The sequence below is a fragment of the Eptatretus burgeri genome, chromosome 13 (genome assembly GCF_056783735.1).
Source record: "Eptatretus burgeri isolate ZD-2024b chromosome 13, Ebu_testis_v1, whole genome shotgun sequence".
Taxonomy (NCBI): domain Eukaryota; kingdom Metazoa; phylum Chordata; class Myxini; order Myxiniformes; family Myxinidae; genus Eptatretus; species Eptatretus burgeri.
Genome location: NC_140973.1, coordinates 17,847,127 through 17,874,701, shown reverse-complemented (window position 1 = coordinate 17,874,701; position 27,575 = coordinate 17,847,127). Strand labels below are relative to the sequence as shown.

The 27,575-nt window shown below is 44.3% G+C and overlaps 1 protein-coding gene across 5 annotated transcripts in view; it reads left to right on the top strand.

The window, feature by feature from the left end:
- The window catches only part of NPHP1 (nephrocystin 1), a 63,710-nt gene that overhangs the window by 5,726 nt on the left and 30,409 nt on the right, over nucleotides 1-27,575 (top strand). For 4 of the 5 annotated variants that reach the window (XM_085851402.1, XM_085851404.1, XM_085851405.1 and 1 more), the window contains exons 2-8: nucleotides 1,721-1,782; nucleotides 3,176-3,236; nucleotides 6,323-6,450; nucleotides 6,567-6,780; nucleotides 8,098-8,199; nucleotides 14,359-14,501; nucleotides 26,922-26,964. In XM_085851402.1, the coding sequence (XP_085707528.1) occupies nucleotides 1,721-1,782; nucleotides 3,176-3,236; nucleotides 6,323-6,450; nucleotides 6,567-6,780; nucleotides 8,098-8,199; nucleotides 14,359-14,501; nucleotides 26,922-26,964 (753 nt within the window). The remainder of the gene's footprint in view (nucleotides 1-1,720; nucleotides 1,783-3,175; nucleotides 3,237-6,322; nucleotides 6,451-6,566; nucleotides 6,781-8,097; nucleotides 8,200-14,358; nucleotides 14,502-26,921; nucleotides 26,965-27,575) is intronic. The other variant, XM_085851403.1, reaches the window with a different exon arrangement.

Here is a 27,575-nt window from a genome sequence, read left to right as displayed (position 1 = left end):
ATCACTGACTCGCAATCCCATTTTCCTCTGGCATGACACCATTAGGCTATTTCTAATCGTGTGTGTGTGTGTGTGTGTGTGTGTGTGTGTGTGTGTGTGTGTGTGTGTGTGTGTGTGTGTGTGTGTGTGTGTGTGTGTGTGTGATGGCACCTGTCCTACTTTAAGTTAAGATGGGATAAGTCTGCTTTTGTAACATTGCTTGCCTTTTGCCGCACCCGACAAATTCCTTGCTGCCCCTGCTTGTACATACCAATAAAGCCAATTCACTGTGCCACATACCTTTCTTAGCCATTGTAAATAAATGCTTCTATAGAAATGTTCCCAGCTTGTTTTCATCTTTTTCTTCATTGGTCCAGTATGGTTCGTATTTTAGTCTAGCCGGGACGTTATTCCCCAAAAATCTGTTTTTATAGCTAGTACGTTATTGGCAGTTACACTCGGCTGCATCTGATCTGATAAGGTGATCCGGTTTGAGCAAGGTGTACTGAGGGCATGTCCCCCGGTAATTAAACCATGGTAAACGGTATCAGAGGACCATAAGTCACGTGCTTGAGTTGTTTGCGTTCACGGTCGATTAGCGACACTCCAGGCCATGAAGTTATTCTTGTGTGACGACCTACGATTCCAGAGAGTCTGGTGGGAACCCAAGGTAGCTCAACCCCTCGTGGTCTCCCTCGCCCCCGACCTCACGTTCCCCACAATATCTACTTCTTTTTTTTAAATATGCGTATATGATCGAGGCTGGTGAAAAAGCTAAAGAAGAATGGAAAGGAACAAAATGGTAAGGATAAAACACCAACAGCAGAATAGAAGTGAGAGTGAGATCAAGGGTGGGGGGGGGGGAGGAGTGGAGAAGGTCACAATGTGGTGAACAAGCTGAATGAAACACAGCAAAAAGAGGAAGATGAGGTCCATGGATGAAACAGAAAAGAAAAACCAACTGACAACTAAGATATAATAAGGGGTGAGGGAGAGAGGGAAAATCACCATAAACTAGAAAACGGGAGTGCTTGGGAATGGGGTAATTTGGGGAAGAGATCATGACTATGGATGGGGAATGAACAGATATCTTGAAGCCATGGCGGGAAGAATGGGACTGAACAGAGTGGGGAAGTTTTTTTTCCACTGGTGTACGAAAAGAGAAACAAATGAGTGGAGGTAAGCAGTGAGGCTGAATATTGGGAGTTCAACAAGAAGTTGTGGGGGATGGGGGGTTAAAGGGGAGACAGAGCATTGGGTGCTCGACTAGAAAGGAGGTGGTTGAAGACAGAGAGACCACCGAAATGTCTGCGATGTGAAAGTGATAGGCCCATACTTGTTTTCTGGCTCTCCTATGCCGGGTTGAATATCTGTCTGGACTCGGTTGAGGTTGTGGATCTACTGATGTGGCCCAAGGCCAAGGTTGTGGACCCACTGTTTGGAGAGGTTCTGGACTGCAAGGGTCGAAATCTCTATGAAGATCATGGGGCCCAGCTGATCTGGGCAGCTGAAAAACCTGTCAATTGTTTACAAATTAATAAAGCTCTTACTTGAGGTATACAACGATTTTGAAGTTTGAAATTAATATGCTGTTAAGTGAAGGACGTTGTAAAATTACATCATTCTTCAAATGTCAATGTAATGTTTGAGGAATAACTGCTACCGCTCAATAAGCTATTAGAATTGTTTGGTACAGATTATGAAAAAATGGTGTGTGTGTGTGTGTTTTTTTAATTTTTAGATCGATATATTCAAACATGATGTTGAAGAAAGCACTGAAGATTTCCCCAAGTTCCAAGTCAGGTAATATGAACTCCCATGTATAAGTAAAATAAACAAGTCTGGAGACTGCGATTGTTCACGAGCAATGTACACGGTTCGCCTTTTTTATTTTTTGACCTTCAAGGGGATGCCACGGGCAAACTGGCGGGAATCGGGAAAAACATTAATGATGAAAGTTGTAATAATCGAAGATCACTACAAATCAACCACGAATTACGAAATCCTAAACGTAGTTTGCCTTTTTTATTTTTTTATGGCGGGAATCGGGAAAAACATGAATGATGAAAGTTGTAGTACTCGAAGAGCACGACTTGCATACCAACTTTCATTCGAAACAGTTGAAACCCCGAGGAGCTCGATGCCCAATTTATTGATTTTTTTTGAGATTTTCTAAGTTCGTGACCTTGTGACCCTGACCTTGGGACGAAAATGAAAAATCGAGCTCCGTGGGGCTATGCAGGTGCCATTGGGCAAACCAAATACCGAAACCCCTGCCAGATTCGACAAACCCCCTCGGAGAAGATGTAACTTGAAACCGGCTACCCCCTAAAAACACGTTTTTGGGGCGTGGCTCCGCCTATAATGGGCGCAGCATGCCCATTCTCAGGAAAACACAACTAGATCATGATATAAACCTCCCACCCAAATTTTATCAGGATCAGATCAAAACTCACGGAGCTATGCTCGGGACAGACAGACAGACAGACAGACCCATAACGAATATAGTGGTCACTTACTGACTCGTGAACCAATAGCTTTCTTTACATGCCCTTTTCTTTACTGAAATGCATTTGCAAATTTCCATTTTAATTTAGTCGAAGGCATGTTACTCTTGCAGCTTTCGTCCTGATGAGTGATCTGCATATTACATTTGCAAGGATGAATAGGTCGGGGTTAGCATAAATTGAGAAAATTTAAATCAAAAGGAAAAGAAAGGGGAAAAGAGCACAGCAAAAGGGGGGCATAGAGAGAAGGTAAATGAGGTTTTGAGCCCTTCCAAAAATGTTATTGAGATCTGATGAGATTCTCATCATATATCTATCAGATCTCAGGAGAAAATAATAGGATGTTCTTGAGAGGTTTTTGTGAGGTGGAGATATAAGTAAGAGGAGAGGAAGTAACAGACTGCAGGTGGGGTGTCCAAAACTTTTCCAGTTTGTTCACATTATATATACGCAACTTATTGCCAGCACTCTGGGTAGATTCCTAATTCCTGCCTGCGACTGCTGGGAAGGAAATTGCAGCACTGATGCTATGTCAAGAGTATGGTACATTTGACTGATCGAGATTACTTCATTTTGCTAAATTCAAAAAAAATATTTGTATATAACAAGGTTGTGAACTGTGATGAAAGTTTAAGAGTTAGTGTGAGCCTCATATTAAAGAACATCGTGCTCTGAGTGACTATGTGCAGATTCCAGGAACTCAAGAATGAAGGCAATGAGTTACAGAAGTCTTTGTCATTGCTTCAAAAGGTAAGCTTAAAATAAAAAACAACCAAAAAGATGAAAGCATATTCCTTTAACTTCATTTTTATTTTTTGGGCAACATCCCCCATCACCCAAAAGAGAAGCACTAAATGTGACCCAACAAGAGATTAATCAATAAACTGTGGCCCATAAGGTATTGTTGTGGAAATGACTTCTAATGGTTATTATTCCTTCGCATAGTTTAGTTATCTCCGTCGTAAATCTAATAGAATAAGCATGAGGTAATTGATATAGCCTGGTGGTGGCTTGAGATCCTGGGGTCCTGAGTTCAAGTCCCGTTTTTCCGCTGAATTAACACCAGGGGGTTGACTCAGTCTGTCATCCTTCCGAGGTCAATGAAATGAGTACCAGTGTAGCAACCAAAAGGCTGCACACCAAGGGAAGGGGTATCGACGGATTTATTAAACCTGGTATTGGTGTGGCGCAGGCATGATGAATGGCCTCCTGTGCAAAAAATTCCTTGCAATTCCTTGTGATATTAGATGTGTCACTTTATATCTAGATGGACGATGTACACCCTCCCTAATGTGTGTGTCCAAAAACTGCCATCTCAAACCTTTATTTAATGTTCTAGCCTCTGTAATCTGTCTTTTATATGCTTTTAAGCAGCTGGGCGGGCAATTGGTCTGTAGTTTTGGCAGGAAAAGCTACCTCCACAATTTTTTCCCCTTTTTCTTTTTTCTTTACAGATATGCACTGCAACAAAAACAAACAGTGCCCACTTGTACCATGAAAGCACAGAGTATCAAAAATCCAAGTGAGAGAATAATATTAGTAAAAGAAAAACAAGGTGATAGAAGCGTACAAACAAAACAACATTGTCATAAGTATACTGTATTAGACTTTAAGATATTTGTGTGCTCTGGAGCAGAAAGCCTTGATCCCAGATGTTGTTGGGTGACCTACAATGGCATCTGGTAAATTGTTCCACACTGGTATTGTTGCGGACATATAGGAGCGGTCATACTGAACAAGTGACCAGTGACTACTCTCCGTCTTGCCGGCAAGACACGGCACAGCATAGCTTCCAAAGGAAACACTTGAACTGGTGAACCTTGATGGAATCCATGATGGAGGTAGCATGGACTTCAGAAGTGCTGGAACTTCTTCTGTGTGCAGTTTGTACATCAGACCCAGACCTGCTACAGTTCTTCTGTGTGGTAGAGGATCGATATTCAATTTCTGTGGAGGAGCCTTGATGATACGTACAGCACGACAATGCACCTCATCCAGATTTTTAAGATACATGGCACTTGCAGACATCCATACGAGAGGAGCATATTCCATTGTGCTCCGGACATGGGCTTTGTACACTTTGGCTCAGCCAAGTGGATCCAAGTATGGAGCAATACTGCGAAGGGCATTCGCTCTTTGTCCAGCTCTAACAACAATGGAGTTCATGTGAGACTGGAAACTCAAGCTCCGGGAGAACCTGACTCCAGGTATGTCAAGATCGTGTACATGCTGCAAGGGCTTGCCACCCATGAAGAACTCTGGAGGATGCTCACTTGGTAGTCATCTACTGAGAGACATAACCTTGCATTTCTCGGTAGCAAACAGGACATTTCATTTCTGTCCCCACTCATAGATCTTCTGTAGGTCTTCTCTCAGAGAAATGTTGCAGGTCTTCTCTAGGTCTTCTCGGAGACCATCCCGGCGGTCCCGTAGAACCCCCACCATTGGGATGGAAGGTTGGGGAGGGGTCACTCCATCCCCAGACTGGGCTTCGGTCCAATGGTGAGTGACTAGGGAGGAGCGTGGTCCGTCACAGTGGAAGGTGGGGGGCAGAGACGATAAATGTGCATGCAGCCAGGGTAAGGCAGGAGATACCCAGGAGCCACCATGCTGAAGGTTGCGCAAGTCTGTAGGGCTGCCGTGTGAGAGCTTCGCCCCCACTCAGTCAGCCACTCCTCTCCTCCTCACGGGCTGAACAGTAGCCGTAAGGACTTTCCCCCTCTTATCGGTTCCAGCTGTGTCTCGTGGGGCAACTCAAGTATTTCCTGTCTTATCACTCCATCTTTTGTCTATCTCACATGGTTTGACTGGAGCCCGATGTTAGATAACTAAGGAATCAGTTCATTCTTTCATTGGCGCGATAAGCAGTAGTGGGTAAGGGGTTTTATTGTCATAATTATTGTATTGCTTATTTGTATTCCCGTTCCCCGCGTGACCATGAATGTTATTAAATATACCTGGTCATCGGGTGAATTTGGGCAGTCGTGATCGTCATTGCAATTTGGCAGGTATGTTAAAGGACTAATTGGTTACGCGCGATCAAAGCTCTATATAATAAAAGGCAGCGGCGTGTGTTTCACCGGTTATGCTCGGCCATTGATTAGAGATCAGGTGTGCGGTATCCATTTAGCGCAACACATTGACTGGCTCCGTGGTCCAACTTGGACAGTATTGTGACAGTGTACACGTGACCGGATTGGGGGCATTAAGCCAGTGGGCTGTTGCGGCTGTTGTTGCTGCGGCCTGCCGAGTTTGTACCGGCGCACCGGGACGACCCCGGGAGCTACAACAGTATAAAAAGTATACTTTAAAATATTTCAGTAGAATTGTTGTAAAAAAAAATGTAATAAGTTTGGTTATTTTCAGGCCACGGAATTACTTCCTCTTTCATGTGGTCCGATCTTCAGCCATTCAAGATGTAAAACCAGCAGATCGCAACCATTCTCGGGCCTGCTGAACACTCATTACACGGAATTACTGATGATCATTCATTCATGCTCCCAGGACCTAACATCTCAAACAAAGACTTAATATCTTACGTGAAGGGAAAGTCAACCCAAAAAAAGTTAACTCCTCTCCCACCCCCGAACCCTCCCCCCACTTTATATTTGGCTCCCATTACCCATAATTCACTGTACAAAACAATTAAGATGGACCAATACAGTTCCTATACTTTTGGTTGACTTTTAGATGGAATCTTTATTGCTTTGACCCAAAACATAATTGATATTTATTGCCCAGGGTGTGACTTCTTCAAAAGATTGCTATTAATGTTTTGTTATTATATTAACTTTGACGATTAACTAATTAATTAATAGGCTACTTTTTATTGACAGAAAGATGAGCCCGCTCCAGTGTCAAGATATGATGATAAAAAGACAGATGAAGTAAGGAGGCTAATTAGGCTACAGACAGAGGTGGAACTCTTTGGAGAAAAATTTCAAGCCAGCAATAACAATGAGAGGTAATGTTTATTTTTTTTCCTAAAATGACTATTTTATCTATTTTTGGTGACAGGAGGTAAGGTGTGTTTTATGACATGTGCAACCCCCCACCCATAATTTCTTTCTTCTTTTGAAGACCTGGAAAGCATCTCGACAAAAGTGCTTCGCAAAATGATGTGCAAAATTCGGAAGAATCAGCATCAGAAGAATATTCCGAATCTGAAGAAGATACTGCTGAAGATGAAGAAAGGGGAAAGTGTGAAAACACCACTATTAAATTACCGTATTTGAAATGGTGCATTGGCTTGAGTGACTATGAGGCCAAAGAAGCCAATGATCTTTCTTTTAAGGTATGTTTGGAAATGGGAGAGTCAAAACGTTTTTCCTTTGTCAAAAAGTTTTAAAGCCAAAATTGTGACCTTCCATTCTCTGGAAATAGTAAATTCATCCATCACTGGGAAAAGTTGTGACCCTGTCTGGAAATGACAGAAACGAGGACTAACATCTTGTGACAGTTCTGCAAAACCATCATTCCTCAAGGCAATGGCACACAACATATAGAGGTTCCTGAGATAGGTATTTCATTATTATTCGTTTTAGATAGCCCTTCCCTTTTATGCAATGGGTTTATTGGTCAATATGTGCTGTGTGGGCTTTAGGCAGGGAATTTTTCCCCTTCTTTTCCCCTCTTAACTTTGCACATGAGCCTTTCCTTCATGCATGCACGCAAGTATTTCAAATAGCATATAGGCACCAAAACCATTCGAATCGCATGACATAACTCAATGAGCATTTCACTACAACCTTCACCGTACTTGAACCCCAACGCTACAACATTTCATACACCATGGGCAGACCAGCGCCGTGGTAATCGTCCGTATACCAATGGGGGCACTGGGAAACACATCGACCCATCGACTATTTTGTTCCCTTCCATTCTGTTCTAGCTCTTCCACGAGCCTCAACCATGTATACAAAAGAAGAATTTAAAAAAGTGTCTTTATTGACGTGCATGTTTTTGGTGACTATGATTGTGTTTCATTGGCAGTAGTTAATGTGGCCATCATATAATAACCATTGATTATGTATAAGATATTAATGCTAGTAACTTGATAGCATATCGATAAAAGAACAATGCTATCCTACTATATAAAATAAGGCAATTATCTGTGGGTGCGTGTGTGTACGTCTGAACATCATAGAAAACAAATGCACAGCTGGGTCAATCTCCACCAAATTTTACATGCATGCTGGGGGTACCCAGGGTCAAGTCATGGGCAGAACACCCCCCCCCCCACCACCGCATAAGCGGAGGAGAGGACTTACGATTTTCACTTCTGCAAGTGGTTTATTGACCCCTGACACCGAAGAAAACAGCGCTGAATCGGGGAAGAATGGAGAAGTGAATTGTATCAAGAGATAAAATCTTACAAAAGCAAGTAACCTCTTGCTGAGGGGGTGGGGGTGGGGGAGGTGTGTTACTGGCCACGGCACAAAATATATTTGCCCCACCTCTCCCAATATCCTCCCCAACTCACCCCCATTTTACTCCAGAAGGGAGCGGGCGTTTCTTGTTTGAAAAATGACCGAGCAGATTACTTAGACTGAAGGGGTGCAGTGTGCTGACATGTAGCACTTGTTGATGGATTTTTCAATGTGCTGCATAGAAAGGGGATGTTTTAGAGATCCTTGAAGAACGTACAGATGGATGGTGGAAAGCCAAGAATATTGACAACAACCAAGGAATGGTTCCGAGCACCTATTTACAGGTAAATCTTATGCAAGAACAACTGATAGATAGCAATGATGACCTGGGTTTTCTTTTCGAAAAAAAAAAGGAGTCTTTAATCAGTGTGACAAGCTTGCTGGTAATTTGGAAAGCCCCTTCCCCCCCAAAAAACAACATTGATAATCCTTGCTGTTTTATTTAATATTTGCATTGCTATAAAGCTCATAGTTGAGCTTGTATAAAATTAATATAAATCATAGGCAGGACAAAAACATTGGCATAATTTAGTGTAAGTTGCAAGGACATTGATAGACCATGGACAAATACATCTAGAGTGGGGGATTTGAACCTTGGATTCTTGAACATCATAGTCCAGCAGATATGGGAATGGATTGTGCCTTTGATGATACAAGTATGAGCTTTGGCACACTTTTAGAGCATGCCCTAAGGAAGATATTTAGCTATAGGGCCATCGTAGAATTGTCATGTTGGCAAAATGGTGGCCATTTTCCAAAATGGCCACCACCGGTTGTTATTTTACCAGTGGCTCAGGTTCTAGACTACCTAGGATATTGATTCTGGTGGCTAATCGTACATTTTCAAGGATGAGGAATGCAGTGGTACTGTTTATAACAAGCTAAAACTACTCTAACAACTACTATACCGAACTACATATATCTAGCTTTCAGGGAAATAAATAATAGTAAAATTATAAACGCATTTAATATTGGTGGAGTTATGCATGTACATGTTTTGAAACTGTGACATATTCATGAGAGTACAATGCAGTCTTTGCAATGTTTCTTTTATAATATTTGGTAGTTTATTTATATGAGCACACAGTTCATGAGATTATGCTGTATCTTGCAAATCAATAGTGCATTTCCCATTGTTGTTTGACATGTTAGTGGTGAGGGCAAGTCTACGACAGTCCTTCCATTATTAACCAAGTAAGGCCTTCCATGGTAATATTACAGGTTTTCAATGAAATGTAATGTTGGTTTTGAGAACACAGTCCATCACAGCGGCAAAGGGCAGTGCACTGAAGTGCTGCCTTGACACATTTGTACTGTCCTCTGCACCCCTTTTTGCATCCACAGCGTATGAGTTCTCGACAGGCCTGGGTCGCTTCTGGCAGTGTGGTTCAGTGAACTTCCCATCCACCTGTGTCCTTCTTCCACCCCCAGTCACCTGGGGATGGGAGTTCCGGGACTGCAACCATCATCTGTCCCCAGCAGTGACCAGCTTGGTAGGCAGCCCTCTTTGTGTGCTGAATCAGTGCTTATTGTGTTGGAGGGAGTCCTTCAATGTCTCTACCTTTCTGGGTGAACAGCTGATTGCGTCCCTGATTGACTGATTCCAGGCTGCCAGTGCGGTCATAGAGCAATACCACGAATCACTCCAGAGACTCCGTCCAGTTGTCTATGGTGTCTGGCGTGGCAGCCAAGGCATAGAAGGCTCCAGTGATATCATCAAAGGCTAGATGATCAAAGCTCTGGCAAGATGAACTGCATCAATGTCAGCATCATGCTCACATGCTTTCCCTAATGCAGCACCAACATCCTCATTGCACACAAGCACCACATCACAACCTTGCTTGTGAGCGTCCATGTCTGGGAAGTAACCCAGTATTCTGTTCTTGAGTTTAGTGGAGTGTACACGCCCCGTCACGTGTGTCCCCAGTTGTTCCAGCCTGGTACTGTACAGATTCATCAAGTCTGTTAGCTTGAACACTGGTGCAACCATATTGTCCACGTGTACTTCCTCAATATAGGCAACAAGTCCAGCGAATGCAATTCCATGGTTAACAGTGTCTACATTAGATTATTGTGCCTTTGTGTCCCTCGCTTTATTGTACAGAGAGGCAAGACACTGAGCATGGTACTTAACCTCTTGGGCAATGAGATCTCCAACACTGAGTTTGGATAGGAGGTGTTTGTCCTGTAGTTTGAGGGCACACTGCCTCACATGAATGTCAAGTTTGAATGTTGATGCATTACGCAAAGCATCTCTGGCTGCAGATTTGCCACAGAAGAAGCATGTCTCTGTTGAATGAGTTTCTCGTTCAATGCTCTGACGGGTGAACTTGTGGGGTTCTGGGTCATCATCGTGGTGTGTTTTCCTCTTTTCCGCCCTCTGAAGTTTTGTTTTGTTATACTGCAGTCTGCAGGAGTCATGCCATTTGTCTTTGTGAACCCAAAATGCTGCGTTGATGCCCTGAACCTCATCCAGGTCAGGTCAGGTATGGGAGCATGTGCCAGAACAGCGCGTCGCTGCGTCCACTTTCCGCCGGTACTCCAGGGGCCTCCGTCTGGCCATCCCCCAGGCAGATGCCAGGCCCATCCCCATCTCCTTGAGATGGTGGTCAACCTGCTGCAACCATGAGGCACGTGGTCGGCCCACTGGCCTCCTCCACTCATGAGACTCCCTCGCTGAGAGAATCTGGTGAGCAGGATCAGCGTCAGGAAAACGAGCCACATGTCCATACAGCCGCAGCTGACGCTCACGGACTATGCAGGTAACAAATCTCATCCGAGTCTCTCTCAGCAACCGCTCGTTGGACACAAAATCCGACCAGCGATAGCCAAGGATTCTCCGAAGAGACCTGGTACCAAAGGAATTAAGTCTCCGTCTCAGATCCTTGGTCAAAGTCCAAGTCTCGCACCCATAGAGCAAGACTGGAAGTACCAAGGACCTGAAGACTCGGACTTTCGTCCTCCCGCACAGGTACCGGCAGCGCCACACCCCATGATCCAGTGAATCCATGACTCCCCAGGCCCGACCCAGACGTCTATTGACCTCCGGCTCACAACCTGCGGAGACATGAATATCACTGCCAAGGTAAGTGAATCTATCCACGACCTCAACATCCTCACCACAAACAGACACAGACAGGACAGCAGCATCCAAGATGTCACCGAAAGCCTGGATCTTTGTTTTGACCCAAGAAATCCGTAATCCCAACGGCTCCGACTCCTCATTCAGCACCTCGAGGGCCCCCAAGAGGATGTCTAAAGTCTCCGCAAAGATGACTGCATCATCTGCAAAATCAAGGTCCGAGATCTTGACATTGCCAAACGATGCACCGCAACTTGATCTCTCCGACATCCTCCCAAAATCCAGTCCATACAAGTGCTGAAAAGTGTGGGGGCAAGTACACATCCCTGACGAACTCCAGTAACAACTGGAAATAAGTCAGAGGCGGTACCACCACACTTCACAGCACTCTCAGTACCAGAGTAGAGTTCAGACATCAGATCGATCAGTTTCGGTGGCACCCCACGAAGACCAAGAATCCTCCAGAGGACATCCCGATTCACTGAATCGAACGCTTTACAGAGATCAACATAGGCTGCAAGCAGCCCCTGCCGAAACTCTCGTCTGCGTTCAGTGAGGACACGAAGAGCAAGGATACGGTCAATCGTTGACCTCTTTGGTGTAAAGCCTGACTGCTCTGGACGCTGGTGCTCAAGCAGATGGTGGCGAACCCTATCAAGAATTATCCGAGCAAAGAACCTCATCCAGTTGTGACAGTTTTAGTGTTCTTGGCAGGCAACTGATCTTGTCGAATGCTACAAGATGCTCAGCTATGGTCCTGTATCCTGCCCCATCTGTGCCACGTGCTGAATTATATGGACATGTCAGCATCTCATCTGTGTCTTCCTGACACAGAACACATTAGTTCCAGTCTGTGGTCAGGCATTGTTTACCTGATGAGATAGGCTCATCAGGGTCCACCACCTTGTATAGTTTTGCCATTGTCCCTATGCACTATGCTGCTTTAGAACAGTTTCTACGAGTTATAATATGAGAACAGTATGTACTAGTTGTACTGTTGTGGGGCCGGGTCTCGGTGGTGAGCACCACTGTGAGATGGAGCAGTAGAGTCGGCTCCACCGAACACCCAGAATTTATAGGTCGTCACCCCGGATAACTCCGGAGCCGACGGGTCCCTTATCGGATCGAAGATCGCCAATAGGTCGACCACGTGGGATAGGGTCGATTGCCAATTTCAATTTACCTAAATACCCACGTCGTCCAAACTACCGGGGAAATTCACCCTCGTCAGGATCTGCGCGATCCGGGCCGTTACCGAGCCGGATCCGAACCATACCCCGAGCAGAGAGTACCAGAATCCTGCTGGGCCGATTGCACGATTGCGGCAACAATGAAGCCTCCTAGTTCCCGTTCACAGCGCAACAAACCAATGATAGAAACACAGAAACGAGCTGATACATTCAACAATATGGGTATTTATTTGCAATAATCAGGGAGGGGAAGCACACAAAGAGCAGAGCTATCATGACTATAAGAAATGTAATGTACAATGAGCAAAAGAAAGCACTTACACAATTGTACTTGAAGACGGGCCCACACACAGACACACACACACACACACACACACACACACACACACACACACACACACACACACACACACACACGGACCCCGTCGGGTCTTTATTGAAGGCTTCCAGCTCGAGGACAGGTGAGCTGGAGACCAGAGCCTGTGCTTGGACCTGTCCACCCCGTGTGGTCTTCGACGATCCGACTCGGCGAGACTCAAACCCGCAACACGATGCCACTCCAAGCACCAGGTACCGCGCTCTTCAACCGGCCACGCACCAATCGACCAAGACCAAGGATTAGATCAGAGGCGACAATGACCCAGGACCAGAAGAACCAGCCAGCACCAAGACCCACGACCCCCAAGACGACGATGACTTTACGACGACGACCACAACCAACGCTCCCAGCCTGGCATTCATTTTATTCCTTTTTCCTCCGGAGTGAGAAAATCGCCATCTGAGGTGCTCCCCACTCTCATTGGATGGGGTGTCATGGGAAAGTTGCTCTCTTTGGTAATCTCAACCCCATTGGCCGGGGTGCCATGGGAAAGTCACTCTCTGTGGCCATCTCAACCCCATTGGCCTGGGTGCCATGGAAAAGTCGCCCTCTGTGGCGTGATTGGACAAGGGGTACGCCCCTGCTTTCCTGGGCGGAGTCTCGATCTAAGGCGATGGAAATCTCTGCTCACGTACGTGGCCGAACGCACATGGGCAATGGCGTCGGTGTGTGAAGTGAAGTGAAGGAGATTTGTTGGAAACGAAACTCCGCAGTGCACACATGTAATTCCCGTTAGACACAGGTAGGGGGCCCTAACTATAAACACACACTTACCGATATAACTGTTCCATAAGGACCTAAATGTTGAGTGCTCATGGCTGCCAGATTCGTAACAATACAATCACCACTCTACCATCAGCTGAAATCTCCAGGAAAATATGTTGGCTGCCACCACAGTCACAGTCCAGGTCAACTGAAAGCATACAGATATACAGGTAGTCGTCAACTTACGACCGCAATTGGTTCTGACCATTCGGTCGTAAGTCGAACAACGTATATTTTACATACAAAAAAAAAAATTTTTACATACAAAAAAATAAAAAACGTGGTCGTAAAGTCGAACAGTCGTAAGTCGCATAGGTCGTAAGTCGACGACTACCTGTACATGCAGATTAGGCGTTGTTACTTGGTGTTCACAAGTACACAAAAGCTGTACTAACAACATAGATTATCATTGTGACGTTATTATGATGTTCTGTGTGAATATGCAGCAAAATATATGAATACACATAAACATAATTATGAGGTCAACACACAACTAACTCATGGGCTGATTCTGAAATTCTGGAAGATGTGCATAACTCTGCTAATATTTGATGGTTTTACGATTATTTAATTCCCTGAATGCTAGATATATGTAGATTGGTAGTTGCTAGCATGTTATAAATAGTAACACTGCATTCCTCATCTTTGAAAATGTACGATTAGCCACCAGAATCAATATCCTAACTGGTCTAGAACCTGAGAAACTGGTAAAATAACAACCGGTGGTGGCTATTTTGGAAAATGGCCACCATTTTGGCCACAGGACAATTCTGCGATGGCCCTATAGCTAATATATATTCCTTCGGGCATGATCTAACAGTGTGCCAAAGTTCATGCTTGTATCATCAAAGGCACAATTTCCCCAAATATTTCTATTCACTTATCATGCCGGACTGAAGCAATCAGTTCACAGGAGAATGCAAAACTGGCTATCGCAACGTTAAGGAATTTCCCACTGATAGAATCATGTAAAAATTCCATTCACTAAGACTGCAAAAGAATCACAAATGTTCTTGTTTCTTTTCAGTTTCATACACAAAGTGATCTTAGGCAACCAAATACATCTTGTGAAACTCAGGAACAATGTGACAATGACTCCGAAGAAAGCAGTGATGAATCTGAAGAATGGAGAAGTGGATCACATCAAGAGATAAAATCTTACAAAAGCAAGTAAGGCAAACTCTATATATAATGTGATTATATATATGTGATTATATAATGTGATTATATAGGCAAACTCTATATATAATAGAGCAAATGTATATATATATATATATATATATATATATATATATATATATATATATATATGCGCTCTATACCCATTGGTTGGGCATCTGGCCTGACACCACCCACAATTGTAACCTGAAAAAAAACCCATACGTCCGCCATGTTGGTGCTATGATAGCCTGACACATCTTCGGAAGTGTCATATTCACAATCGCCATGTCCTCACTACAAGTTTTACGTTAAATGTAAAACAACCTAAGCGCCTGTTAAAAGGATCATCAAATATTGAAAGGTTGGAGCCAATAAGTGTTATGGGCCTTGTGAAAGCAACGGTACATATAGGCCTCAGGCTTCAGGCCTCTGGTGTCAGCCTATACTGGATAGCACCCAGTGCAATTAGAATTATCCAAGCTATTATAACCACGATATATTATATACCAGCAAATTCAACCCGTTGATTCATGATTCACTGACGGGCTATTCAAGTGGGGGGGGGTTAGAAAGAGGGAGAGAGAGAGAGAGGAGGCAGGTGTAGGGTGAGAGGGGTAAAGGGAGGCAGAGAGGATGAAAGAAGGGGAGTGAGGGGGGAGGTGGGGAGAGCGACACCTCACCAAACGTTGCTATTCACTGCGGGGGGAGTGGTGCGTGAGACACACACACAGCGACAGAGGTGTGGGAGGGAGAGTGCTGTATTTTATGAAGAGGGGGAAGCGAGGAGGGGACAAAGTGAGAGAAAATGGTGGGTGAGAGGAGGAAAAAAAAAGGGCAGGTGAGGGGTAGAGGTGGGATTAGCAAAGAGCATGATATGTGACGCTTAATGGCCGAACACGAATAAAAAAAGTTTCAGAACAGCTGTGCACACAGAGACACAACAGAGTTTGTAAAGTAATCCGCTGGAACATCTGCAAAACCAAAAGCTGAAAAACACTGAAAACATTGAAGTACCGCTCACGTACGACCTTATGATGCCATCGGGCGTGAACATCGAAACCCGCATATGGAGATGACAACCAACACACACACACACACACACACACACACACACACACACACACACACACACACACACACACACACACACACACACACACACACACACACACACACACACACACACACACACACACATGCATTGAGACCTGGGAGGGCTCCATTCCACTTTCTGGAACCCATATATGGAGATACCAACCAACCAAACACACACACACACGACGGTGGATACTTCGAGACTTGGGAGGACTCCATTCCACCTTCTGAAACCCACATATACAAAAACACTTCAGCTTGGTCCGTGGACCGTGACCTCCTTATCGATATGATGGGGAATACTTTGAGCCCACCTTAGGAGGACTCCATTGCACATTCTGAAACTCCATATGTACACACACACACACACACACACACACACACATACATACACACACACACACACACACACACACACACACACACACACACACACACACACACACACACACACACACACTTTGAGACCTGGCAGGTTTCTATTTCACCTCCTGAAACCCACCCACATGTGGAGATAGCAGGCAACAGCAGCAACTTTGACGTACACACACACACACTTCTGTGATGGTAAAGCAGTTTATATACATAAAAATGACAAACACAAAGATTCACCTTGAAACAGTTCTTTGAAAGAGGATTTCAAGTGGGAAATTATAAAAATTCAATTTTAAAATACTAGTGCGTGCCCGTATGTGCGTGGCCGTACGTGGAAAAAACAAAACAAAACTCAAACCGCGTGCCAGAAACAACAACCACACAGGCCGTTCCTTCATTCTTGCATGCCCATACGTGCGTGGCCATACGTGCGTGGCCGTACGTGCAGAAAAAAACAAAAAAAACTTTCAAACAACTACACAGCCCATTCCTTCGCTCTCATAAATGACGACTGGATTGGGGCATTGTGTTTATCTATAAATGTGCATAAGAAATCGAGAAATTATTCAAATACAGTAAGTCATCACTATCCGGAAGTCCGTACGTTGTAACCCGTAATGGAGAACGCGGCTGAGGATCTCTTCCCCAACGGCCACGCCTACGCAGCAACGTGTCCTGTCATTGGTAACTAAATGACGCCCTTTCCCCATCGGCCACGCCTACGCAGCAACGTGTCCTGTCATTGGTTTGGTAAATCAATGGCCAAAACTTGGGAACCACTTGTCCGATTAATATTAAACCTTGAAAAGGTACATACTCAGGTCCCCAGCAATATACCTGGCAAGTTTCAATTAGATTGGACCAGTGGTTGTTGAGAAACAGCGGTCACAGACACATACAGATTGCTGGAATTATAGATAGATATCGATACACACAACACAAAATGTCGATCTCTGCTCTCTGCCTTCATAGTCCAGCGGAAATGTGAAAAAGCATGTTGTGACGTCATTATGAAGTTTTTTTTTTTTTTTTTTGGTTGATTCATCATCTCTGAGCTATCCTGAATCAGAATCAGCCAGGTGCCAGACTAAAACCCTTGAGGAATTTTTTTTAGAGGTGAAAAACAAAATGGCCACCACCGACTTTCGATAAATTCAGTTTTGGGCTATATCTTCACTTCTAATGCACTTACAAACACAATTTTGGTGTCAACTACGATGTTTTCATGGTCAAGGAATCCGATAATGATAAAATTGAAGGTGTATATGTAAGAATGTCTCATATTTTCAAGATGGCCACCATTTTAATATGAAAAATGGCTTTTTTGCAGTTCCACTGATCACTTCGAGTAAGAAATTGAATTTGATGAACCCTCAAATATTAATACTATGTACAATAATAGTCAATGACGGCTGAAGTAACTTACTTGAAATGATCAATGAATTGATGATTATATTTGAATACGATTTTTACACAAATATATCCGGATACATGTGGATAGTTGATTATGACTTTGGGTTATGTCTTAAAGTAAGTATGAACATGTATATGATTTTTAAATTACCTTTTATTTTTAGGCAAACAAATATTAACTTTGTTAAGGATGTAATGTTCTACATTATGTTCAATCTTCGTCATTGTCGTCGTGATTAGCAGCTACTGCCCTTGTCTGTTCGTTACAACAGTCTGATCCAGCATTACAACTGCAAAACATCGAACATGACATCTGTGCTGCCACACAACCACACCTCCCGGTGGAGCATCCACACTGGATCAGCTGCAGAATGGTGACTGGTGCAGCAGACACATCAGGTGGAAGTGTGGTTGGACACAACGTCATATGGTCCTCACCTTCTTGCCATCCATGCTTGATGGGATCCAAGTTCTGAGGGTCTGACTAAGTGGCCGATTTCCATATAATGACTTGATGATGAGCGCGATGTGCATGTTGAGCGATGGGGGCAACGACTTCAATTTCGGAGCAGAGGTAATCTTGCAGTTGGCCATCTTAGACTTTCACAACTGATACCAGTGTGTGGACATATCACCTTCGACTTTGGAACCATAACAGGCAGCAATGAAGGTAGTTGCCTCAGATATCATCTTTTCCTCGTCTGCTTCCAGCTGACCAAGTAAGGTGGATGATGTCCGCCCATTAGTACCTTCAGCGCTGTGGCCTTTCCAATGCCAAACAAATACGACACAGTATCGCATCCGGTCAGAGCATGTACAGCAGGCAGATATTTGGCGATGCTTTTGTGTTTCAGTACTCTTTGGCGAAAGTCTCCGTTCGCCCTCCCAGCTCATGGACTCTCCATGCTGACATCCACAGTCATCTTTTCCTCGAGGTAGAAATGAATTAACAGGACAAAGACATCTGTATCGTCACAGACCACTTTGATGTCTGAGTCACCACTGACACCTGACACAATTCTAACTAAGTGATGAATGATGATGACATCTGCTTCTTCATGGTGTGTTTTCAGATCCTCTCTCTGGAGAGTGGAATTGTTCCATACTTGTACTGGTGTAGGATCTTTTCCAGTGATCACCAGTTTGGTCTGGTTGTCCACAATGTTGGTCATCAGATACTGACAGATCAAATCGATCAGTTGTACTTTGTTGTAGGCTACATTTAGGACCACTTTTTTGTGCTGGAAGTGTTGTGTGTAAGTTGAGTTGATGTTTTTGACTTGAATCATGACCTGCGCGACTGGATCTCGTCATTTGTTGGCCATCCAGATTCAAATTCCGCCATCTGTCGTCATCCAATCTTGAGAGGATCATCAACGTTTACCTTGTCTGTCGCATGAAACATAGTAGTAGACACCAAAACTGTGTTTGTAAGTGCATTAGAAGTGAAGATATAGCCCAAAACAGAATTTATCGAATGTCGGTGGTGGCCATTTTGTTTTTCGCCTCTAAAAAAAATTCCTCAAGGGATTTGTCTGGCACCCGGCTGATTCTGATTCAGGATAGCTTAGAGATGATGAATCGACCAAAAAAACTTCATAATGACGCTAAAGCACGCTTTGCCCTGAAATGGCTGTTTGGCATCTTGATTATCACAACCAGATCACGGCAAACACATGGTTGGATGGACTTTATTGGTTTTATATATGTGTCGATGTCGAAGTGAGAGGTGGATTATATTAGGAAATCTCACAAAAGGTTAAAAAATGCGATATGCTGTCAAAATAAAATTGCACGTTTTCAGCGGCTGAGACACCTCCCAAGACACCAACCGCACGGCACCGCAGGGCCCAACACAGGTGGAAACATACGTCTGTCTAATCGATGTTCCCTTGAGAGCATGGATACTTTTACCGAAATGAACAACCAAACAGCTTGGAGAGTGCTCGCCAAGTGGCTTAAGCACTCAAGCAAGCACTCCAATGAAATGGTTGTTAGAGGCCCTGTCACACCTTGATGATTTAGCAAACGTATGCCTGACGTGTGCAAAATTGGGCTAAAATGCCGGCACACGTCGAATACGTTATGGGTAAGTTTGTATACGTTAAGAGCATGCTGGCATACGTCGTAGTACGCTGGCATACGTCGTAGAACGCTGGCATACGTCGTAGTACGCCGAGCTGTTAGACAAATTTTCCATGCTTGAATTTGCCGACGTATGCCAGCGTATGACTCACACGTTCCGCATAATGCTGGCCATAAGTTGTAGGCACGTTACGCGATCGTTGACACACGTCGACACACGTTACTTGTAAGTTACTCATAAGTCGAAACACATCGATGTAATGTTTAGCGTACCCGAAACTTATTTCTAACCTATGAGTAACATGTTGTAGGCACGTTACGCAATCGTTGACACACGTCGACACACGTCGACACACGTTACTTGTAAGGTACTCATAACTCAAAACACGTCAATGTAATGGTTAGCGTCAGTGTTCCAGACTCCCTGTTTTTTTTTGTTTTTTTTTTATTTTTTTTTCTTCGGTATGACGGTCATGTTGACACTTCGATTTCGAGTGCAGTTATAATATATAATTAAAAGGCTGCCGCTCAACGATTTAAATCATAACCGTCATACCGAAGGAAAAAAAAAAACCAGGGACATCTGATGCTAGCCCCATCTACCGTCTGAAACACTGACGCTAACCATTACCTTGACGTGTTTCGACTTATGAGTAACGTACAAGTAGCGTATGTCGACGTGTGTCAACGATCGCGTAGCGTGCCTACAACTTATGCCAGCGTATGCAGAATGTGTGTCATACGCCGAGTATGTCGAGAAATTTTCAACATGCTGAAAATTTCTCGACGTACTCGGCATACAATGACGTATGCCAGCGTACTACGACATATGCCAGCATTCTATGACGTATGCCAGCATGCTCTTAACGTATACAAAACTTACCCATAACTTATTCGACGTGTGCCAGCTTGGTTCGGCAAATTTTTCATACGTCTGCATACGCTGGCTAAAACGTCAAGGTATGACAGCGGATTCACACTTCGATGTCTAGTGCGGTTATGATTTGAATCGTCGAGCCGCAGCGTTTACCGTTACGTGATAATAGCCACGTGATCGTCAGTGATACGCTGCCGCGCTATGCATAAGTTAGACTATCGTTGGGCATAGGTTGTGAACGCCGACAACACGCTCAGCATTCGTTGGTATAAGTTATCTATATGTGATTAAAACGTTCTGTGTACGTTACTAATACGTTATGCATACGTCCAACACGTTATTATACGCCCAAAAATTTAAAAAAAACATCAATAGTTTAGCGTACGCCAGCGTTTTACATACATTTTGACACGTTGCCATACGCTGGCTAAAACGTCAAGGTGTGACAGCGGCTTAAACGGCTAGTTTAGCACGTGCTTAGCAACACATTTAACACACAATTCCCGTAGACGCCCAAAATGTCAAGCCACGAATGCTGACTTATCCGGATGTTTATAAGCGTTGCAATGTACCCAGCGATTCGTAGCTACAATGAACAGGCATTCGATAATATGAGTGAGGAAAGTGAAAACAACAATTTTATCGTTAAGAAATCGCTATGGCCTGTTCCAAGTCAAAGCATGGTTGAGCAGGCCAAAAAACATGGCAGCTTCAGACTCCAGCAAGGTTACCCAGGAAACGCCTTAAGACCCAGAGAGCGAGGTGGCTGAGGATCGCCTGTTGAAGGATATAATTAAATATGGCCGTTAATTATCTTCAAAAGGGGTGTTTTAATTATCCCAAACACCCAATTTTCACTATTGCACTTCCTTGGAGGTTTCTTAGTCTGCATGCAAAGTTTTAGGTTTTATAGTTTTGGAGTCATGGAGGACACACACACACACACACACACACACACACACACACACACACACACACACACACACACACACACACACACACACACACACACACACACACACACACACACACTGCCTTTTATTAGTATTGACATACAAACTATCGGCTCTTTCCAATTTTCTCATTGGCCAAGTAAGAGACTGACTCGTGAAACTTCTGTTGGATACTTGAATTTGGGACCTTCAATAAGCCACTGTTAAAGTACACTACAATTTGATAATTCCTGTCATAGGTCCACCCTGAAGCAATATGCAAATTTTCTTCTTCTTCCTTTGTGTTCTTGAGTTCAACGAAACTATACAGTCAGGTGTCGGAACATATCAAAACGATTGTAGAATTGCCCTAAAATTTAAATATACAAGTTTCTTGCCACAAAGTATGCCTGGTGTTGGCTTAATGGTTAGGGTGGCGGGCTTTGGATCCTACTATCCTGAGTTCAAATCCCGCTCAGCTGTTAAATTAATACCAGGTGGGGTTAACTCTGCCTGTCATCCTTCCAAGATTGGCAAAATGAGTGCCAGCATGCTGGTACACTGTGTTGGAGTGGCGACCCATCTAGGATTGTGTCCAATAGCCAAGAAGACTGTTTAAGCAGCACCAACGCTCTGCACAGAATATGGTCCCCAATCTCCTCTCCTTCACAAAGTGAATTTGAGTTATATACTCGGAAAACAATTGCAAGTATTAGATTGATGTGAGCTATGGCCTACTCGTACCATGGTGAAAATGTACCAAGATTTAATAAGCTCTGATATATATATATTGTTGCGGATTTCGCGCCCGCCGGCGTGCGAACGGCCACGTAACTCGAATCGCGGCACGTCGCCCACCGGACGGACAATCCAGTCGTGACCCTCTCGGACTAACGCCGGGAACCAGTCACGGGTGGACCTTTCGGTCTCACCGCGATCGAGCCAATCAGCCCCCGCGTGGGATAGGGTTGCTCGCCAAATTCGACCTACCTAAGTACCCACGCGGAGGGTAGACCGGGCGATCGCACCTCGCCGCAGGTCGACTTCGGACACGGGCCACTTAAGCGACCCGTTCCGTACTATCAGAATAACCGAGCGGTGTTATCGTCGACCTCGACGGTTCGATTAATTATCGGGCGTATTCAGCCCACTACCAACCCTTTACGTGAAGCAAGATGAGGGTTCAATGGGGGAAAAGACGAAGCGAAGCGGGAGAACAGTTCAACAATAAAGCACATTTATTCGCGGCACACGGGAAGCACACAAATACAATTCCACCAAAAGCACACAAAAAAAAAAAAACAATTCCATTTACACAAAAAGCAAATATAAAAGTGAAAACAATGCAGAGCTAATACCGACTACCGAGCACACGGCAACACTTATACAATTCTACTTCACAGACGGCGCCGACAACACATACCCAAAACCAAGGAAAAGAAATACCCTCAAGAATGAGGCAGGCCTGAGGCCGAGACCGGGTCGGGCCTACCCGTCTGGTGATGAGACGCGGAGCGGCGATGGCCCCGCAACCCGCGGGCCTCGTGGACGGTGTCTGGTAGGGGGTGGGAACGGGGCCCCCTTGGTCGCACTATCTCAGCGCGGGGGGAAACAGGAGGGGGTTGCTGATGCTCGGGGTATAGAGGATCTTTATTATCCCTGGTGTGCGTCTCCACCTCGGCCAGGTCGCGCTGCCGGCCTCCCTCGGGCGTGCAGCTCCTGGCACCGACGCGAGCACCCCCTCGTCCGACTCTCTTCAGCTTCTCCAGCCACTGCAGGCTTCGGGCTCCAGACTTCCACACTCGTCCCCTCCGTTCCGACTCCTTCTCGTTCTCGTTCTCCTTTCTCTGACTGACGAACACCGTCCTTTTATCCCCCCGTAACTTCGCCTTTGACCCCCTCCCTTTGACCTTTCACCTCGCTCCCCATTGGCCCGAGAAAAAGTGGGCGTGAAGGCTTTTTGATCCACAAATTTGCATATATCGATCGCCCTGGGGCGGGCCAGTCGCCCCTCGCTCACCGATTGGACGGCAAAAAGTGGGCGTGTGTCGTTTTTGATCCGTTTTTGAAGCACAAAATCCGTGATTTTGTACACGCTGTTCGACGCGCGCTCTGCACGAATCCAACACCGGTACCCACAGCGGGGCAAGAACGGTGGCGATGCTACGGTTGCGAGGTGTGACGGGAAGGTCGTGGCGGTTGTGGTGAAGCGGCGTTGTGGTTGGTGGTTGATGTTGTGGTTGTGATCATGGCGGTTGGTCCAAAATAAAGATAGTAAAAGAAAAACGGCTATCCTGAAGAGTCGCAGCACGTATAAATGACATGTATTCCCACTAGACAACGGGTTCGGGCCTAACTACACATGTACTTACCGAGATACCTCACCTAAGGGACCTGAATGGTGGTTTGCGAATCTGGTAACCACAACACTATATATATATATATATATATATATATATATATATATATATATATATATATATATATATATATATATATATATATATATATATATATATATATATCACCATGAAGCAAAGTTCCAACATTTTACTTTCTTCCACCTTGGAGTTCTTGTGTTATTTGACCTGTGTATTTGAACCTGAGGCTATCACTAAACCATTGCAGAACAACACTTAAATTTAAACAGATCTTCTTTGTGTATTCGAATCTGACAACTTCAACTGCACTATAATCGAATTGGTTCTTTCTAAACTCTTATTGAATCAGTGTGCAAATATCTTATGCTCATGCAACTTAGGGGCATAATTTACGAAAAGTGTCTAAGAGTAAGACGTATAGAATCGCTAATCGTGCGATGATCACCCGTTCAAAGTTAGTCGCCAATTGCCAAATAGTGATTATCTACTGCGCGATCAAATTCTAACTACAAGCGTTTAAATAACGAAAGCTTTTACACATTGGCAAGGGCATGTTTAAGAGTGCGTTTAATTCCATGAAGCAAACATTTCATGGCTTATAATTGGTAGTTTACATGGGACATTTGCTTGAATTATCTCAAGAGGAGGCAGAAGAGGATAGGAATAGGCAATTAGTCAACGTGCGTTGAGAATCCTCGAGGATAGGTGCAATCCTCTGGAGAAGTATGACGATATCAAATTTGTCCAGAGTTACACTCTCGAAGAAATAATTTTGTTGGCTGCTGAATTTAGTGCAAGATGACCTGGATCAACCTACGATGAGGAGCAATGCTCTGAATCCCCTCCAACAATTGCCTGTGGTGCTCTGATTCCATGCAAGTTTGAGATATGTGTGGTGTTTCACAAGCGAATCAGCTGTTTAGACGCGCACAACTAATCGGCTGTTTAGACGTGCACAACTAATCGGCTCTTGAGACGCTCACAACTAATCGGCTGTTTAGACGCGCACAACCAATCGGCTGTTTAGACGCGCACAACTAATCGGCTGTTTAGACGTGCACAACTAATCGGCTATTTAAACGCAAACAACTAATCGGCTGTTTAGACGCGCACAACTAATCGGCTGTTTAGACACACACAACTAATCGGCTGTTTAGACGCTGTCATGGAAGTTTGAATACTTATAAAACAGAAGACTGTTTAGTCCAATTAAGATTGTTTATCGTCATAAAACAAAGACGCACGTGCGAAGCGAAAGCCTGTTGTGAAATCCAAGCAATCTCTAACTATATGTGAAGTTACATTGAGTATATATATATATATATATATATATATATATATATATATATATATATATATATATATATATATATATATATATATATAATTTTAACAAAGTGTGGTATATGTCATTAGCATCATTTCCAGGAAAACAAATTAATCAATGTCAAACTACAAGAAAGCTTTGTAAAGCAAGAATTAATTAAAACAGAAAAGAAAAACAACTCCATCTCTAACCAAATGTGCCCTGAGGCAGGATGTAGGAGTGTGAGATAATGGTCTCTGCTCAGGATATGTGTGAGAAAGTGTCGCTCTTTGTTCGTTCAGATGAGATAAAGATACAACATTTGCCAAAAGTCCTTGACTATTGCGAACTTTGAAGCATTTTAAACATTATTTATTAAATTCACCCAAGCACACAAGCTTTTCTAAGCATAATTAGTATTTTTACCCCAGTACACAAGTTCAACTTTAATTCATTTCCCACAATGCGCACAACTAATCGGCTGTTTAGACGCACACAACTAATCAGCTGTGTAGACACACACACAACTAATTGGCTGTTTAGACGCGCACAACTAATCAGCTGTTTATCTCCTTTCATAAATTGCTATTTAGAAGGGTGGTTAGCTGTGTGCATATAACGATGTTTTTTATCAGTGTTTAAAGGTTAGGCGTGTGTTCGCAATACACTTACTAGGCACCTTTCTTAAATTCGGTGCGAAATGTTTTTGAGTTGTCAACCGGATAAACTAATAAATAAGCAAACAAATGGGCAAAAAACTGAGTAACATTGTGAGACTTCCCGATGAAGATTTGTCCAAAAATATTTGTTTTGTTGGTCTAGCCTGGGTTCGAATCCTGACCAGTGTTTCACAGGCAGGGCGATTTATCAATGTATGTATGCCGTTCCTCAGATGGCTGTTTAACTGGGCATCCTGTCTGCCGGAATTAGTTGGTGGACGAGAAGGATCCTGCGGTGTCGTATGCGAGCTATCGCCGGCACCATGAACAAATTCCAAATTCCTGTTCTAACCTAATGGGGGCACTGCATCGGCGGCACTGCCATGCCCCCCTATGAGAGCTGATGCTAATCCACAGCCACGTGCTGCATACGAATGACGATGACTACTACTACTATTTATTTAATGGCCCACATTATTCCTGTAATGAAAATGTGATGTTTTGTTGATCAATCAATCCACAACGACAGGCAAGTCTTCCAACCGGGAATTTATTCAGCAAACCAAAATGCAGCACGGAACACACAACAACTCGGGATCTACACCCCAACTCAGGATGTCCAGGAAGGTTCTTATTTCTCCAATAATCTTGTGTTTTCCAGGTGAATCTAAATCTGGAAGTCACCAGAAAATTATCACACCTTTGTGATTATCCCATGCAGGTCATAGGCCAACCCGAACGTTATAAACTGTCCCACTATTACATAAACCTTTTAGAATACATAACTGATCTCTGAAAACATTACATATGTCATATACAGTATTATAACCAATGAGTTTTATATTAAATCTTCGGTGTAGCAGGGTTACCCTCCTGCTGTACCCATGCACTGCCCAACAGACACAAATTATAATTTGTGACAATTCCCACCTTTTATGAGGTTGGCCGGGGAACGTTTTAGGCCTAAGTCTTTCATGAACCAGCTGGCCTGGACTAACTGATGTTCAAGTGAAAGTGGTGCTCATTTGGAATTTAGCGAGAGTGCCGCTATCGCTCTCCTACTCTTCTGAAAGATATTGTGCACACCTAGCTAATTCCAGCAGATCGGAATGCCCAGTTTAGCATCCATGCAAGGGACTCTGCACACATTGATGTATCACCTGCCTGTGAAACATCAGGATGACAGTTTGTAGCTGGGTCAGGATTCAAACCCAGTCGAGACAGCTCGGAGGTGAGTGTGCATACCTCTACACTTTCTTGCCAGCCCCTTTGCATTCTAACTGGGACTATATAAATTTTTTTTCAGGGATGAATCCTCTTCGAAGAGTCCTCAAAAGGTAAAACATGAGGTACTGTATTATACTGTACTCCCTTTCCTTTTTATTCTCTTGTCTGTATTTCTGCTCTTTAATTTATGCCTCACTGTTATTTATTTGGTTGGTTTATTTATTTTGTTTCATTCATTGTCAATCTTCCTATTTTATTTATTTACGAGCAGATACCATCCATCGCTTCGTTGACGGGAATATTAAGGGGGGGGGCGAGAAAGAAGTAGAGAGGGCAGCTGGAGCTGGAGTGGGAGGGAGAGGAATCGGGGTGGGAGGGAGAGGAATCTGGGTGGGAGGGAGAGGGATGGGAGAGATAGAGGGAGAGGGGAGGGGGGACAGAGATGGGAGAGGTGGAGAGGTGAGATGGGGGGGAGAGAGATGGAAGGGGGAGAGAGAGATGGAAGGGGGGACAGAGAGATAGGAGGCGGGGGGGAGAGACGGGAGGCGGGGGGGAGAGACGGGAGGCAGGGGGGAGAGACGGGAGGCGGGGGGGAGAGACGGGAGGCGGGGGGGAGAGACGGGAGGCGGGGGGAGAGACGGGAGGCGGGGGGAGAGACGGGAGGCGGGGGGAGAGACGGGAGGCGGGGGGAGAGACGGGAGGCGGGGGGAGAGACGGGAGGCGGGGGGAGAGA